General features: G+C 31.0%; 1 protein-coding gene across 2 annotated transcripts in view; it reads left to right on the top strand.

The window, feature by feature from the left end:
- Positions 1-18,825, top strand: part of SMCHD1 (structural maintenance of chromosomes flexible hinge domain containing 1) — a 133,170-nt gene that overhangs the window by 89,538 nt on the left and 24,807 nt on the right. For both annotated transcript variants that reach the window (XM_016156884.2, XM_036229883.1), the window contains 9 exons: positions 1,454-1,569; positions 2,664-2,728; positions 8,563-8,647; positions 9,581-9,712; positions 10,583-10,735; positions 14,813-14,939; positions 15,113-15,232; positions 16,287-16,372; positions 16,997-17,119. In XM_016156884.2, the coding sequence (XP_016012370.2) occupies positions 1,454-1,569; positions 2,664-2,728; positions 8,563-8,647; positions 9,581-9,712; positions 10,583-10,735; positions 14,813-14,939; positions 15,113-15,232; positions 16,287-16,372; positions 16,997-17,119 (1,007 nt within the window). The remainder of the gene's footprint in view (positions 1-1,453; positions 1,570-2,663; positions 2,729-8,562; positions 8,648-9,580; positions 9,713-10,582; positions 10,736-14,812; positions 14,940-15,112; positions 15,233-16,286; positions 16,373-16,996; positions 17,120-18,825) is intronic.

Here is an 18,825-nt window from a genome sequence, read left to right as displayed (position 1 = left end):
CTGTGAAAGAAATAACTGCTAAATGGCAAGAACTGTGGAGGGATGGGGCTCTACTAGGTATATTGTGAGGTTATCTTAAACAAAATAGAATCAAGATTGTTTAACTTGGATGGAAATACATTGCATTAGATCTTTTGAGTGAAGACATTTTATAAAAAAACATTTATTAAATACTTGCTATGTCCAGGTATGGACTGAGTTCTTAGTTCCAATAATGAATATGACAGTTTTTAATGAGTTTAGTCTAATATAGAAGACAATCAAGTAAACAGATAATTTCAGCGTAGTGTGACAAATGCCAAGACAATAGGAAATAGTATTTGCTTTATACAGGTGATTCTCTTGAAGACTTCTGTTTTCTTGAAGGGATGAGTCCTATGCAGACTAAAAAGCAGACTAAAAAGTTTAGGTTCAAAATTAACTAGTTTTGAATAATCTTGTTACATATGTGCATAGCTTTTATACTGAGTTTTAAATCTGTTTGGGGAGATAAGGCCTATTTCTTGTGATTAAAATACTGTAACAAATACCAAATGAATGTTACAGATAATAACCGTAAGGGGAATATTATATGTAATGATTGTTTATTACTGTATGCTATTGAAAATCATAAAAGAAAATAAACATTGTATTCTTGGCATACATAAAGCATATGAATTTATGACCAGTTGCTCAAATTCTAGGTATCTACAGTTTAATCTTTTTGGTCTTGCCTGGTAGAACTTACAGCGTGGCAGACTATGAAAGTAAGACAAAGAACTATTAATGTATGTTTTAGATTTCTGGAGGAGATTTTAGCACCAGAGTTATCTGTCATGATTAGTAAGTTTTATAAATTGTTGGGGAATGTGAATAAAAGAATAGCGTTATTTTCTTTATCAGACTTTTACTAACTTTTTAAAAAGTTGTATGCTTTAAGACACACAGGCATACCTCATTTCGTTGAGCTTTGCAGATACTGTGTTTTTTACAAATTGAAGGTTTTTGGCAATCCTGTGTCAAGCAAGTCTATCTGCGCCATTTTTTCTATAGGCTAATTAAAAGTATGTACAATGTATTTTAGATATAATGCTATTACACACTTAATAGAGTACAGTATAGTGTAAACATAACTATTATATACACTCGGAAACCAAAAAAACACCTGGTAATTCACTTTATTGTGGTCCAGAACCAAACCCCACAATATCTTTGAGGGATACCTGTACAATAATTCCTCACTTAATATCATTGGTAAGTTATACAACTATAAGCAGAATGATATATAGCAAAACCAGTTTTACTGTCGATTTAATTGATATACACAAGAGTTAAGTTCCTATGGCATCTCATCAGTGTTATAATTAAGTGTTGAACAAAACAATGTTATTTGAGGACCTGCTGTGCAATTATTTAGCTAAATCCATTAATTGAACTGGAAAGAAAATAATTTTTTTAATGTTCACCATGACAGATTTTTTGATTACTGTTATTTCTGAAGATGATAGTATCATTAAAAATATTAATCCTGCACGTATTTTCATGAAAATGTGGAAGCTCTCTAACAATGGGAACCGACCACCAGCAAATGTGAGTCATGGAAAGCATTTCAGAAGTTAAAAATAGCTATTACTGTTAACTTAAAATTAAATGTATTTTAAGTAAAAATGCAATGCATATATATTGGAGAATTAGAAAGTAGCTCACTTCATCACGGGATTTAAAAAACATTCATCAGAGTATGTTTCAAAATTAAGTGTTGATGCTGTTGAAAAAGAGTAGCCTATACTGTGATATTTCTAAAACTTTTAAGGTACTTTATACATTGTAGAGTTATCTTGTCTAAAGGACAGTGGCACAAGGCAAAAAGCATTAAGTATCACTAAGAGATAATATAGAAAATGGGATGAGAGAGAGATGAAGTCCAGGGCAGAGAAAGGGAGTAGAGAAGTGAGATCAGTTTGAGGGTCTAAAGCAGCATAATTCAATAGAAATAGAAATCACACATGATACTTAAATTTTTCTAGTAGCTGCATTAAAACGTAAAGAGGTAAAATAAAGTTTGATGTAGTTTTAATCTAATATATCAAAAATTACCATTCCATTTTGAACTTAGTATTTTTAAATATTTTGAGGTTTCACACATTTTATTTGTACCAAGTCTTTGAAATTTGGTGTGTATTTTATGCTTATACCACATCTTAATTTGGACCAGCCATATTTCAAATGCTCAAATAGCCAGATATAGCTATTGGCTACCATACTGGACAGTGCAAATCTAAAATAAATCTCAGATTGGAAACTAAACCTTAACCAAGTCAGAAGGTCACAATTTAACAAAGCCTTGCAGGATTTATGGTTTATTTTACTCATATGTTTAGGAAATTAGCTTTTTAAATTTATGCCATCAGTCCCATCAAGCTGCTGTTACTATATCACTACTTTAGAGATCTGTGTGTTCCCTTTAATAATAATATAATATGACTTTTCTCTGTGACTAATCTCACCATTGTGTTACATGCATTGTAAAGATATATATATATAGGTGTGTGTCTGTGTATTTCTAAATCCAGATGCGATCTGTATTCACATTTGGTGAAGGTAATACAACTTTTCATCCTAAATATACTATTTTAATTTTTGTGATTTCTCCCTCTCCCTTTCTCTCATGCTTCCTTTTCTAGGCAGAAATATTTAGTTGTAATAAAATAAAAGATAATGACAAGGAAGATGGCTGCTTCTACTTCAGGTATTTCTCAAGTTATTTCATATTTTTTTGTAAATTTTTTTACAGAGTGAATCATCCTCTGTAGGGCCAAAATGCTTATTATTTCAGTGCTTTTTCATACTATATTGAAGGACCAGTTTCTGTTTTTAAAAAATTCCCAATCTATCATAGACCAGTGCTTTCTTTTCTTTTTTTTAAAAAGGTCTCTGTGCACTTGTTCTCAAAAGCAATGTCAGATTGTTGTACATGTTTCTGAATACTCTTATATTATCTTGCTACAGAGAAGTAACAAAAGATTTATACCAGCAACTGTCTTTCCTCTGTACTTTGAATAATATTGCCTTAGGTCTTTTGGGTATTCCATTGCATGGGATTGTTTTAGACATCCTAGAAGGGACCCACTGCCTTCTCTTCAGTCTGTTAAATTACCTTTCAGTGTTTGAATCTATTGAATGTGTGGTAATTGAGCTATTTTATTGTATTCCAAAATATGTAATTTGTTTTAGTTGGATCTTATTTTATGATTCCAGGGCTTCAGTTTGAAGGAATACTTCTGTAAATCTTTTAAAAATAAGCACACATTTTAAAACTGCATAGAGGTAGTGGTTGTACAACAGTGTTTATCTACTAAATGCCAATGGAATGTACACTCTAATATAGTTAATTTTGTGTGAATTTTACCTCAATAAAAAGAAATCACATATACTGTCAGTTATACATATATAAAAATATATTTCCCTAAATTGGATATATTTGAGCAAATGAAAATATTTGAGTTCCTAATGCGTGTCAGTCACCGTATTTGGTATTCTACATATAATCTCACTTAATTTTTTAACTTTTAAAAAGCAAAATTGAAAATTCATAGTTAAAAGAAAAGATATGCAGCTTTCTGATTTCTCCCAAAGTGAATGTGCAACCACTGCTAGAATCAAGAAATAAAAGATTGCCACACCTTGGAAGCCCTTTGTGCCCCTCCTAGTCATTACCTCCTTTTTTCCTGCTGTGATGTACACATCCATATACACACGTTCTCGTTCTCTCTCTCTCCCTCTCTCTCCCTCTCCCCACTCTCCTGACTTGGTTTTCTTTAGAGTTCTATTGTACATGCATATAACTCCAAATTCTCTACTTATGCCCATTTTTTAACTTCATACATACTGTATTATTTTGTACACAGCTTCTTTTACTCAACATTGTAAGATTATTACTTGGAGCTGTAAGTTCATTCATTTTCATTGCTGGATCATGGATTATGTATATGTTTAATTTTAGCTGCTGCCAAACAGTTTTCCAAAGAGTTTGTATTGGTTTATACTCGCACCAGCAGTGTATAACAGTTTGCAATTGCTCTGTATTTTCCCCAACATTTGATTTTGTCAGTCTTTTCCATTTTAGTCTTCTGGTGGATGCGTGTACTGGCATCACATTTAGTTTTAATTTGTATCTCTCTTTTTCATCATATATCTATTAACCATTTTGATACCCTTTTGTGAAGTGCCTGGTTGTGGCTTATCCATTTTTCTACTGAGTTTTCTTTTTCATATTAATTTGCAGTAGCTCTTTAGAGATTATGGATATAAGGCTTTTGTTGGATGTCTTTGCCCATTCCATGGCTGGCTTTTGCATTCTCTTTCTTTATGATACCTTGAACAGAAGTTCTTAATTTTTATATAATCAAATATATTAATCCTCTCCTTTATAGGTAGCCCTCTTTGTTTTCTTAAGAAGTCTTTCCTGACATTTAGGTCATGAGGATATTCAACTGTATAATTGTGTTAGGGGTACACAAGACCACCCCCTTGAATTTGATGATTCAATAGGAGGACTCACAGGACTTGGCATATAGTCTTAGAGCTGTGCTTTGTTAAAGCAAAAGGATAAAAAGCAAAATCAGGAAAGGGAAGAGGTACATAGGGCAGCATTCAAGGGAAAACATACTCAGGTTTCCAAGGATTCCACCCCAGTTGAGTCACACAGGGTATGCGTAATGCCCCACAAGTTATAACACATATGAAATGTTGTCAACCACGTAATATCATTAGGGACTCAGCAGTCACAGTTTTTGTTGGGGTCTGGTCATATAGGCAGCCTCTGCGTAGCATATACCAAAATTTCAGATTCCCAGAAGAAAAGCAAGGATTTAGCATAAACTGTATTGTTTGTAGAAACAGCTTGGGCATTTTTAGCCACTCTTAACCACTTAATGGCGGGAACCTTTCTGAAATCTAAGTTCACAAATGCCAGCCAGTTTGTGCAATTATACCTGAAATTAATATTTTTATGTATGATGTGATATAATGGGTCAAGTTATGTGTGTGTATGTGTGTATGTATAGTTGTCCCTACATTACTTACTGAAAAGATCATTTTTCTGCATTGCTAGCTTTATTATGCCCATATATAGTGGAGCTGTTTCTAGACTCCCTATTTTGATTTCTTGGTCTATTTGATATATTTTGCCATACTATACTTTCTTGATAAGTCTGGTATATTGTAGAATGAGTCCTATAATCATGTTCTTTATGGGTATCTTGGCCCTTTATTTTTGCCTACAACTTTTTCAATCAGTGTATCAAATTTCAAATAGCAAAAGTACAGTTTCCATAACAAAACCAGTTGGTATTTTGTTCAGGTGGGAATTTGGGAACATCTTGCAATTTATAAATATGGCATCTCCCTGTTTTTATTTAAATTTCTTTAATTTCTCTTAGAACATTTAGTAATCTTTTGACTCAAAGTATCATACATATCTTTCTCTAGATTAATTTCTAGGTAGTTGGTATTTTTTCCAGTTTTATTGAGCTCTAATTGACATAAAACATTGTATTAGTTTAGGGTACACAGCATAATGATTTCTGTATGTATATATTGCAAAATGATTATCACAGTAAGTTTTTTTAACATTCATCATCTCACATAGCTATATTTTTTTTCTTATTTTGAGAACTTTTAAGGTTTACTCTTAGCAACTTTCAAGTAAATAGTGTGGTATTGCTAACTATGGTCACCATGCTGTGCATACATCCCCAGGACTTATAACTGGAAGTTTGTACCTTTGCCCACTTTCATTTTGCCTGCAACCACCAATCCATTCAAAATTTGCTAATGATTTTGTTTTAATTTTACTATATCTGTTTTGGCTGAGTGTGGATTTGTCTATTTCCCCCCTTGGTTCTGTCAATGTTTATATGTGTGAGGCTATGCTATTATGTACATATAGACTTAGATTATTATATTTTCCTGGCATATTGAATTGGCTATCATTACAAAGTTTTCATCTTTTTCTCTAGCAGTGCTTTTGTCTTGAAGTCCACTTTGATAACAGCATACCAACTTTCCATATGAGTGACACACACAAGCCACCTTAGGGAGCATAATACCTAGTGTTTGCATAAATTTTTACAAATTACTTAAAATAATCTTGTCTTTTAATTGATAAGTTTAGATCTTACATATGTATACTTTTTATTTTTACCAAATGTATACTTTTAAATCTACTATCTTACCAGTTTTTTATTTGATCCTATTTGGGTTGTTTTTATTTTTTAATTTATTGTTTTTAATTGTTATTTTCTGCTCCTGAAGTTGGTAGTTATACAGTCTTACTATTCTCTAAGTGATTTTTCTTTTTTTTTTTTTTAGAGATTACAGCATACATAGTTGACCAATGCATAATTACCTTTTTTACCCTCTTTTTGGGCAGTGCATGAATCTTAGAACACTTAAACTCCATTTTCTCTTTTCTACCTTACATGCTTTTGTTGTTGTGTATGTTAAACCTATCAAGATGTTATTATTTAGTATAGTTAGTGTTCATTTAGATTTACTAACTCATACTTTCTGTTAATCCTCAACTTAGGGCTTCCATTCGAGATCATTTTCTGTCATGATATCTGAGGAAATTCCTTTAGTATTTCCTCTAGTGCACATTTGTTGGTGATGAATTATCTCATTTTTTGCCTGAAAAAATGTTTTTCTACCCTTATACTTGAAGGATATTTTTTCTGGATGTAATATTCTAAGTTTCTTTCTTGCAGTACTTTCAAGCCATCGTTCACATTCCCATCATTTCTGTTGAGAAGTTATCACTCAAGTTTTATTGTTGTTATCTTGAAATGTAATCATTTCCCCTCTTCATTAGTGGTTTTGAGTTTTGTTTTCAGCAGTTTTACTCTGGCATGTTTGTGTGTGAATTTCTTTTTATTTATCCTGCTTGGTTTTCGTGAGCTTTGATTTTGTGGTTTTTATTCAGTTTTGAAAATTTTTCAGCCATTATTTTATTAACTATGCATTACCTCTTCCCTCTTCCTCTTCTTCTAGCAACTCTTAATTACATACACATTAGTCCTTCTCTCAATATTCTGTCTCTTAACCCTCTTTGCCATTCTTGTGTTACTCTTCATTGTATGTATTTTCTTCTAAACTATTATTAATTAACTAATCTCTCTTCAGTAGTATCTAATTTACTGTTAAATCCATCTTTGAATTATCAAGTCCTGTATGGTGTTTTTTAGTTGTTTTTTTTTTTTTTTTTTTTAAATAGGTCCATTTCTCTGTTAGGATTCTCAATCTTGTATTTTATTACCCTGAGTAGTAACCAAAGTCTGTCAAGAAATCCTTTGGGTTTGTTTTATCTCTTGTTTTTGTTGATTTTCATTCTAGTTTTCTTGCCTGCTAATGTACCTGGTTGTTTCTTTTTTTGTGGTTTGTTTTTTACCATACATTTTATTTATGAATGTTTATAGAAATGATTTGAAAGCTAAGATGTTATCTTTCTCCAGACAGGTTTCACGTTTATTTCTGTTCATTAGGCCATTAGCAGTCTGTTATCATTTCAGTGCAATTTCAGAGATTCAATTGACTCAAAGCTACAAGTTGCTTTTCCCTTGAGCCTGTCTGCTTTAGGTCCACCTCTACTTCTCAGCTATGCTCCCAGGAGCAAAGCAGCCTTAAATGTGAAACTCATCTCTCAGGGTCTCCATGCTATCTTATATCCTGCTGAATTATTTTTCACTTTTTCCTTGTTATCTCTCAAACACCTTTAAGCAGATGTCTTTCTAAACATGGTTGTCTTCATCAGGAAGGGTGTGTCTGCTATTTGGAAGCAGAAGTCTGTTTCATTTTCACTGTAACTTTATTAGGTATTATCCTCTTGGAGAAAACATGAGTTAGAGAAAGGTTAAAGAGTTTTCCCTAAGGTTGCATGTATGTTGCAGTACTCGGGTTTCAAGTCAGATGTGTATTCAAAGCCTTTGTTCTTTTTGCTACAAAATATGCGACTATTTTGAGACTATAATGAAGTGCAAAAGCCACATGAGCTACCTTGCACAAACTAGGCAAGGTATGCCTAGACTGTCATTCATATTTTCACTGTGGTTAAGTGTGACCAAAACACTTACCTCTTACTAGGCACTAAATACATTATTGTTAAGTCACAGTAAATGCCTTGTATATGTAAAGTTAAATATTTAGAATAGAAAAACAATTTTAAAAATCAGGATATCCCTATAATTTTGAAATGTAAAAATGTGAGTTGGAAACTTTATCACGTAGAATTGGAGCAAAATTCACTTGACATATAATTCAGCATTTTTGTGTTTACTTTGTCAGCTTTCAACTTTATCACACCCATAGCTTGGTTTCTGTATCTTTTGTTAAATAATGTCCAGGTAAGAGGGACCTGGGAGTAAGTGTAATATTGCAGGAAATATTTGTTGAATGAAGGCAAATGTAGTAGTAGTAATTCTCTTTTTATGCATTTTCTCTGTGAAAGGAACAGAAATTTTGATGCTTTATATTTCTTCCCCCTATATTTAAAAGTTGTGAATAACTATCTCTTTCTTTCTAACTTAGGGAAAAAGCCGTTCCTAATAAAGTGGGGATATATTGTATCCAGTTTGGTTTAATGGATAAAACAAATACTCTTAACAGTGAACAGGTTTGCTTACTCTCTTTATATATGACAGCTAGCTTTACATTTTCTTGCTTAGTTTAGGAATGAAATGTTTTGTGAACTAATTATTGGATGCAGAGTACAAGTACATTAGAATAGAACATATTTAAATTATGTTAATAGATATAACCTTATTCAGAATTTACTTTTCCATGTCTCTCCCTTTTTTTTTTTAAATGTGCCAGGATATCTATTGCAGAATTGTTTGAAGCGCGCGCGCACACACACACAGACTTAAAGACCTAATTTAACATAAGCATCCCATTCGTTAGTGGAATGGTTGATAATTTTAATGTTTATGCAGTCTCAATTTGGCCTCTTCTGTATGTTCCCACTTGTAGACCTTCTGTTCAGCTAACTTCTGGCGACTTCCATGATGGCTGTACTGTAGTTTAGTTGTAATTTTAATGTGGTTGTGAAAGGAGGCAAGCAGTGTTTACCTACTTTGCCATCCTGACTGGAAGCCTTTCCATGTCTCTTTATATCAAAGACTCAATTAGTAAGTCTTTTAGTGTGTATGATGGTAAGATTGCTGCTATCAACAATACATGAAAAATTTTCAATTAATAGTATTTCAGGTACTGGAATTCTGGCTAATGAAGTTTAAGGTAGTTTTAACATCCATCATCTCTATTCAATAAATCTATTCAATAAATGATAGTGTACTAATTTTTTTTTAAATTACCTATATTTTTCAGTGCCCCTAAATGTGTTCTTAGATAATTGTTAACATTCAAGAATTAGTCTTTGATACACTTTTTATCCTGAGTTTTTTTAAAGTTGATTAGTTTTGAGATTAATGGAAATACATTTTAGAAAGTAACATTTCATTTAGTATAGGCTATCATTTCTTCTTTTACTCTTGAATACTAAACCATCAATATATTGTTAATCAGAATGCTTCTTTTGTTTTGAAAGATTTTAGTTGATGTTCTGCCTAATCAACCTGTGAAGTTAGTACCTGAAATTCAGCCAGATACACCAGCTGTTTCAAATGTTCACTCAGTTACCAATAGGACCTTGGTCAAAAATCTACATCTTATTATCACGGTAATGTTTATTTGCTTCCAAAATTGCAAAGGGTAATAAATATTATTTCTAGTTTTAGGGTGCAGAATAGTTCTTATAGAGTCATCTTGATTATTCAGTCTAAGGTTATATGGGAAATTTATGCAGATGAATGAAATATCTGTAAACATCTTTGAGTACAAAGAGAATGTTTAACCTGATATATAAACTATATCCAGATATACTAATTAGTACTGACTCAAAAATGCAGAAATATGCCTTTTCTAATATGTCCTCTTAAAATTCCTTGTTTCATATATGTTTCATGGATCTGTGTCAAGTAAGTTGATTCCTCTATGTCCATTTCACTGAGGGGACAAGAGGAAGTAATTAAGTAATTATTTTTAAAAGATCTACTCTGATGACTGACTGTAGTGAGCTCAAAGTTTCTGGAGAGGACGCAGCAATAGAATTGCCAAGAATATTAACAAAAACAGATAAAACGCAGTTGTAGGACTTCCCCTTTATGGAAAATTTTGCTGGTAGGATACATAACACCTTTGTTTATTTTCCAGTTTTAGACAAGTGAGTCATTCTTCTCATCCACATTAATAGATGCCAAAAGTACACAATGAAGTGAAACTTTAAAATGAAAGTCCTTTTAATATAGAACATTAGGAGCCATTATATTAGATGGAAGCACTGGTTCTTTCATCATTTCTGGTATTATTTTCTGCCTGTGGAACACTTAATCTGAGAACTCAATTCTGTGCTTGGAGTAAAGGAGCAGCATAATTTAATACTTGGAGTTTTCTAAATATATGTCATATTTTCAATTTGTGTATGTCCTTCTCTGGGTTTAATCTCCTTACCAGTTCTTCTAATTAGTTATTTTCTGTTGTTTACTTTAAGGATGAGTACAACAATCAGACTGGAATTGATTTGGTTGGTACTGTAATAGCTACCATTAAAGGTTCTAATGAGGAAGATACTGATACACCACTCTTTATTGGGAAAGTCAAAACACTTGAATTTCCCTTTGTGAATGGTTCAGCCGAAATCACGGTAATTTTTATATCTTTTGGTAGATAAGAGTTCTGTATTTTATAGTTTATATGACAATAGTACCATACCTCTTCTTTGTATGTATAGCTATGAAGTTGTTCTAATTATAGCATTAAATTGAAAAGTCAAAAAAAAAGTCAGCCGAAATATTTTGTGATTTTGCTCTAAGCTATTACAGATTGAACCCAGGATCAGTATTACTATTAACAAGATATCTTAACTGTTTTCTCTACTTCTAGTGATTGTTAGCTTCAGTGATAGAATGTTCATTCATGCTTCATTGAAAAGCTATCATTCTGTGGAAAGAAACAGAATAAAACAAAGCCCAATTAAAACATATATATAGCTTAGAAAAATTAAATTTAATAACAGCTTATCATTGTTATTTTTTTCCAAAATGGAAATGATTTTAGTTATTAAAAATACATAGTGCAACCCCCCCCACACACACACACAGACACACACACAAAATCTGTTATCACCCTTCAGAGATAACAGTGATTAGCAATTTAGTGTATAAGCTACAGACTTTTCTGTATATACACTAACACTGCACAGATACTCTGTGTTTATGATTTATAATCAGAGGATGAAAATTTCAATAAGATAATAGAACATTGGTTTTATAAAAATATTCTTTTCTCGTTTAACACATCTTGATATATTTCTTCAGTAAGTGTAAACCAACATCATTTTATCGGTAATCATAATTTATTTAATCAATCCTAAATTAAAAATTAATTTCTATCCAAAGCTTGTTTTTTATCAACAGTGCTTCTATCAGCTTTATTCTGTGTCTATCATTTTGTATATATCTGATTATTTCCTTAAGAAATTATTGGAAGTAGAATTGGAATTAATATTCCCACCAGAAGTATGTCTACATCTTCATAATATTACCAACCCAGAATATGAACAGTTTTTAAAATTCTAACCATTTTCTATATTTAAATAAGTTTTTTCTTTGTTACTAATAAGATTGAACATTTTTCATATTTTTGATCTTCATAGGATTGTCCCTCAACTCTTTTAATTATTTCATCATTTTCTTAATATTAAAGATATTAATGTTCTTCTGTATATAAATATTTTTCTGAGTTTGTCTTTTATTAGGACTTTGTTTATATTGGGGCAGGGGGAAAGATTACATTTACAGTGCTAACTTTAATATCTCTTGCATTTAATCTTTAACTTTGAACTTTATTTTTATCTTTTTCAAATTCATTAACTAAGTTTCTTGGTATCATTTAAATTCTTCCTGTACCAGTAAACTTGAATGTCACCTTTTCTTGTATTTTTATCAGTATTTATCTTTAATACAGTGCTGATATCATTATTTTAAAAATTAAAATATAGTTGACGTACAAAACTGCATTAGTTTCAGATGTACAATATATCACATTGTTTTAATAACATTAGGCTTACAGTTGAGGAGACTGCCAGCTTGACTTGGCATAATATAGACAAGTCAGTTGGTTTGGCCATTACAGACCCTTACAGCATTTCCGTTTGAATTAGCTTCCCACATTTAAAGTTCTGAGTTTTTACATAAAAATTTACATTGCTTATTTATTTGGACAATTCTAAAGACCTTACAATACTGGGCTAAGATTCTCTTGTGACAGCAGGATTTTCGAGTCAGCTATACCTATGCCACTTCTTTTCATCTCTTGATATTGAGAGCAAGTGTCATTTGCCACTTACATTTACACTTTTTAAATTATTTTTATTGTAATGGAGAGTAAAGTTAAATTGTCTTGTACCCTGACAAAAAATTAGATAATTAAAGCCACATGTTGGAAAACAAAGAAAGGGGAAGACATGTTGAACATGCAAATTAGGTTCGTTTTGAAAAAATACACCTAGCCCACTTTATCTGTTTCCTGTTTACATATGTACTATTTCCTTGTTCCCCCTGTAGGCATTTGAAATTGCTAACCCCATTGTCCCTATTTCTGAGGTTAATATGGCTTAAACTATTCCCCTGCAGATGCATATAGAATCTAAGCTTCATGTCATACATATGAATTTCCACTAGAGGTTCCTAATACGCCACTGAATAAGGAGAAGCCTCTTAAGCCCTACTTGACTCCTGACCCATATCTATTGATTTGGTAGGTCTGGAGCAGAGCTTGGGAATATGATTTGTAAGGAGCAAGTGATTCTTATCATTAGGGCCACTTAGGAAATACTGGCCCAGAACACAACCAGTATTTGTAAATATTACACATTCACTTGAATCCGTAATTGCTTTCCTTTAAAGTTATCATCCGAATTTATGTTTTTTCAAGTTTGTTAATTGTGCTATTCAAATTCTCTATATTATTTCCCTACTCAATCTGGAAATTTCTAAAGTTTCTCAAGTTTCATTCTGATCTGCATTTGTCCGTATATTCCAAATTCCCATTTGTATTTGGATTTAATTTTGGACTCTTCAGTTCTCATCATTTCTGTTATTCTGTTTATTTTTTTTTTATTGATAAGCTATAGATCAGAGATTACAAATTATAAAACTTTGAGATAGGAAAGGCCTCCTTAAGACATAAAGGAAGATATTTTTAACTAATGAAATTTAAAACTATATACCATAAACATATCTTAAACAGAATTAAAAGAATAGTTGTATATTGATATTGTTGATACTGAATGATGGTATATATAGAGATTCATTATATGATTGTATAAGGAAGTAATTTTAAAGATGCTAAGTGGGGTAGAAATGTTGCTACATATATATTGCTATATATGTATTGTTATGTAATATGTATTATAGTGATATTTTTATGTGTAACAGAAGATTAACATATTAAACGTATTCTTAAATTCCTAAAGAACTACATGCAAATCAAAGAATAAAGACAATCTTTTAGAAAAACAAATGAACAAAGAGTGTAGATAGGCAAATAATAGAAGAAAAAGTATAAATGACCAGTAAACAAGAAGTATGACCTCAGTACCAGTCAAGAAAATGCTCATTAAAACAATAATGACTGTTTTTTAAATCCATCTTTTTAAGAAAAAATTATTTGATTAATATTAAATGTTGGCCAGCATCAGAGGAGCTAGATATTTTTATATACTAATGGTGAGAGAATAAATTGATACAGCCTTTTCAAAGGGAAGTTGGATACTACTTATTAAACTGTTTAAACAAGTCATTATATTTCTTATTATTCTAGAGAAGACACAAGTAGTGAAAGATATTTTCTTTGCTATATTATAAATAGCTAAATATTTTTAAACTAATATTCATCATCCAGTGAAAGAATATTATAGTATTCTGTGCTTTTTGGAAAAAGAATTGTTACCTATAATTTATAATTTTGTTATTTTGTGGATCGTTCTACAATGTTTTATTTAGATTTCTTGAAATTTTCTGTGAATTGTACTGTAGTCTGAAACAAAACAGGATCTATTTCCTGTAAGACTGAAAAAAATTATTTAGGTTATAAATATTTATGTTTGCATTATGTACAAGTTATATGCTATTGTCTTAAACTAAAATTTAGCAAAAGGTGTGTATGTGTGTGCATTAATGAAGAAAATAGAACTTAAAAAAATCTTTAGAGCTTTTTGGGACCTCTTGTTTGGTCACCTGGGACTGGTGGGTCTACTTCCATGGTAACAGCTGTAACTTAAACTCAGCATTGGGCTTTGAGCATTGCTTTGTGGTTGTTTTTATAACTTTCACACCATCAGTTGTTTCACACGACTTCAACTTAAAGGTTGGAATTAAGAAGATTTTATAGGTCAAGATGTAAGTGGCCATCGATAGTTCTAGTCTGAAAGAAAAGATTCTTTTTCTTATAAGTTTTCACTGTATATATTTTTTACATAATCTGTTTATTGATAAGATCATTTGGCTTTTAAACCAATACCAAAAGGTAAAAAGTTTTATGTCTCACTTGTTCCTACTTATGTTTTAATGAATATTTGATGAATCTTAAGAGTCAGTCAGTGTCTTTTGCCTTTAAAATTTACTGCTTACTTGGAAACAGCATAGTGAGATATATAATATTTATATATAGACAAATACCATTATAAATTTCATTTGTTTACTGTTTTCTCTTTATATAGAGTCTAGTACTGGCAGAAAATAGTCCTGGAAAGGATAGTACTGAATATCATATTGTATTTGAGCCTCAGCTGCCAGCTTTGTCAAGAACATTAAAATCATACATCCTTCCATTTATGTTTTCTGATGGTAAGTTTCCGGGAAAACAGAAAATTATACTCTTATGTTTTGTAGTGCCTTAGATAACCTCGTTTTGCTTTCCATTAAATTGTGCTTATTAGTTATCTATTCATGTTTATGACATATTTGAGGGAAGTAACAATTTTTAAATTGAAGTAAATTATCTAAATGTTTTTTCTTAGATGTTAAGAAGCAACAACAAATGCAAGCATTTACCAAAAAGAAGGATGAATTATCTAAATATATTGGAATGTATAGAAGTGTATTTGAAACCAGCAAACAACTTATTGATGAAATGAAGTGTAAGTCATTTTTTTATTTAAAAATAATAAAAAATTTTGCTTTTGGGAATAGTAAGGCAGAAGATTGAGACCATGAGACATAAACATTGTCTACATTCCTTGACTACAAAACACTGCAGACAGGTAGTAATGATGGCTTATAATGTTCATCATTTGATATACATACGATGAAGGGTTCCTTTATTTTAAATAAATTTATATCTTGCTTACCTACAAAAATTTGAGATTTTTTAAAATTAGAAATGTGAATCTGGAAATTTAAGGGTTAGATATAATAAAATGTTTTATATCTAGCACCAGTTTTTGGCAAAAGATTAGATGACAGTATCAATAGGGATGCATAATTTGATTTTTAGTTCGAGTATATATTTTAATTAAAATATCTGCAATGTGTATGTATACACACACACACACACACATCTCACACTGGAGTTGTACAAGGTCGCACACAGATATAGAAGTATGCAACTTATTTTTTTTAATACACAGAATGTTCACTGCAATTCTTAATAATGTTTGTATACTGTTAACACATTTGCTGTGTTGTTCTATATCATCTTTTTCTGTTTGTCAGATTTTTTCACTATGGTTTTTGGCTTTGTGTTAATTACGTCGTTAAAATTTTGGTCTATTAACTAACAAATATGTGCTGCCTTACTCAAAGTACTCACTTTTGTATATCTATCCATAGCCAAGAATATTTAGAGAATAGTAGGAACTAAGTAGTGACAGTTACTTGTAGCACTAAAAATTATTTTTATAAAGTCTTATTTGGTTATTGAAACAACCTTATGCAGTTTTGTATAATTTATGTTTAGTCATGTGGATTAAGATTAAATAATTTATCCAAGATTATTTATCGTTTTTAGTATAATATCATTAATTTGTTGCTTATTTTTGTGTATTAAATATGAACCTTATAACTTTGAATTTCTAAAATAGACACCATTTTTCATTTTAGGTCATTCATTAAAAGGAAAAAAATTGAAAACATTTTCAAAACCTATCTTTTGGGAATTATTACAATTTTTTGTTTGCTTATTTTTAATTTTAGGCCAGGTCGAAGGAGCAAAATTAAAAGAGGCCCAGTTGCGAAATGAACTAAAAACACATAATATTGACATTCCTATAACACAACAGGTACAGTTTCCAAGTATTTATGAAAGATTTATTTTTTTATTGTTATAGTCTATAATTTTTTTTTTTTACCATTTATATTTATTCAGAATGTTATGGTCACTACTGTTTTAGGTTACTAAGACATATATTATAATCTAGTTACTTACTAGACATTAAAAGTGTATGACAAAATGATAGTGCTGTTTTCAAAGCAATTGCAGTTTGTATTTCTAATGTAATGACACTAATAAGTGAAAGTAATTCTATATCAGTTTGAGAACTGCACTGAAGAGACTGTGTAAGTTATATAGTATGTAGTATATATGTAGTGGCAAAGAAAATGAGAGAAAGTAACAAGAGGCAATAGATTTCTTTAAACTTACATTCTTTTATGTACATAACTCAGTTTCAAAGAGAAGTCCTATTATAGGTCATGTGTTTCTTAACTAAGATAAAAAAAAATTCAGTGAGGTAAAAGTTTTATATTACTCTTTTAAGTAACCATACTCTTTACGTAATGCTTGCTTAGTAATGTTCTGTTTTGGGGTTGTTTAGACTGTTGATTTTTCTCTGCTCTCATTGTGGACTGCCTGGTAGGTACAAGAGTATTTGGCCTTGTAGTTAATTTTTCTTTATAAATTACAGATGCCACACATTGAAGCACTTTTGAAAAGAAAGTTGTCAGAACAGGAAGAACTAAAGAAAAAACCTAGAAGATCATGTACTCTTCCAAACTATACTAAAGGCAGTGGAAATGTTTTGGGAAAGGTTTGTTTTTATCCTTTCAAGGGGCAATGTATTTTATTATCTTGTTTTGTTTAAAATGTTTTTAAATGACATTATAATAAAAGTGTCCATTTCTTTGTACTTTTAAATTTTTTCCAATGAATTACTTGCTCTTGTTACTATACCAGGGATTTGGCAGAATTTAAAACTGAAATGCATAATTAACTTCATAATTAACTTGTTACTATTGAAGGCTATGGCAGAAATTGTTAACATGTCTTAGTTTAAGGCTTATTTCCTACTTAGAGATGCTTTTATGTCATATGGCTTTATAGGTAGCCAAGACCTTTCCATGTGACTCAGACTTTGGTGAGACAACAGAAGAGAGAGATCAGAATTTTTGAGCATTGAGTTGAATGTTGTTGGAAAATGAATTCTGGAATGCTCCTGGAACTGAATAATAAACAATAACGAATGGGGGCGGGGGGAGTCAAAAAAAAATTAACAGAACAGTCAAGAAACTTCAAGAAATTTCATACATTGTTTACTGCCAAAAGAGTGCCATTTTTCCTTATCTTCTGTTTCTTCCCTCTTAGGTTCTACCTTCTGTCAAATGAATTGTATTTTTATTCCTTTTCCTACCAACATTTAGTCCTGAACGTTCTATTTTATAGAAAGTGTTATTCTTATAGAACATCTTCAATTTTTTAATGGTGTGAAGGTTTATGGTATATGTATGTGGGCTTTACTTGTTAAACTTTGACATTTAATATACATCCTAACTTTCTGCTTTTACCTCTGTTTTAAAATTGAGGAAACTGAAACTGAAATATAGAGGGATTAAAAAAGACTTGCTCAAGGCCACATAGCAAGCAAGTGGCAGAGCCAGGATTCAAGCCCAGGCAGTCTGACTCCAAAGTCTGACTGTTTATCATTAATCTATATTGTCTTTATACATCATTCTTTCACAACCACTCTGTGAACTTTTTTAGTATTTCCAGCTTTTATATGTGGTAATTGAGGTTCAGAGAACTTGTTAATATATAATTAGTAAGAGGCAGAACTTAAACATAAACCAAAGTCTATGATTCTGAAGTCCATGATTCTTTATAAATGGTTCCTTAACATTACAAACTACACACTGAAAATAGGGGGTAATGGTTGCTCTAAAAGTGTGTAGCAGTGTTTTCTACCAAAAGCATGTTACATTATTATCCAAATTCCAAGTATGAAAATTGAAAAATTAAGAATTTAAACTTATAAACTGGAAAACAAGATGCTAATTTATAATTTTTTAAATTGCTCTTCCTTAGAACCAATTTACAGAATTTCTAGAAAGAAGCAGTCTTTATAGAAAGAAGCAGTCCTATGAGTCTAAGCATATTGATTATAATAGTCAGGTACTAACATTCCACATTCAGTACTTGCTTGATACAAAATTCTTGCTCAATATGTAAGAGTTTTACCAAAGTATAAAATAAATTTTAGCAGATGAAATATATTTGTAAATCTTTTATTCACATGTCTAATCATATGTCTTGAAAATCAGAGGGAAACCCTTGAAATATCTTTTGATATAGTTTCTCCCCTGTCTTCTCAGAAGTACAAACCCTCTCCTAAGCAGCAAGAGGAAATTTTTCAAGTCATGCTTAATTTTCTTCCTTGATTCCTTTAAAAAAATTTCTTCCTGGCATTTATCCTAAAATTAGAATTAATAAGTGTGGAATATAGTAGGGAGAACAAAAGAT

Source organism: Rousettus aegyptiacus, unplaced genomic scaffold (assembly GCF_014176215.1).
Source record: "Rousettus aegyptiacus isolate mRouAeg1 unplaced genomic scaffold, mRouAeg1.p scaffold_m13_p_12, whole genome shotgun sequence".
In the NCBI taxonomy this organism is placed as follows: Eukaryota; Metazoa; Chordata; class Mammalia; order Chiroptera; family Pteropodidae; genus Rousettus; species Rousettus aegyptiacus.
The sequence above is the reverse complement of the archived record's forward strand: the minus strand, read 5'-3'. Positions and strand labels throughout refer to the sequence as shown.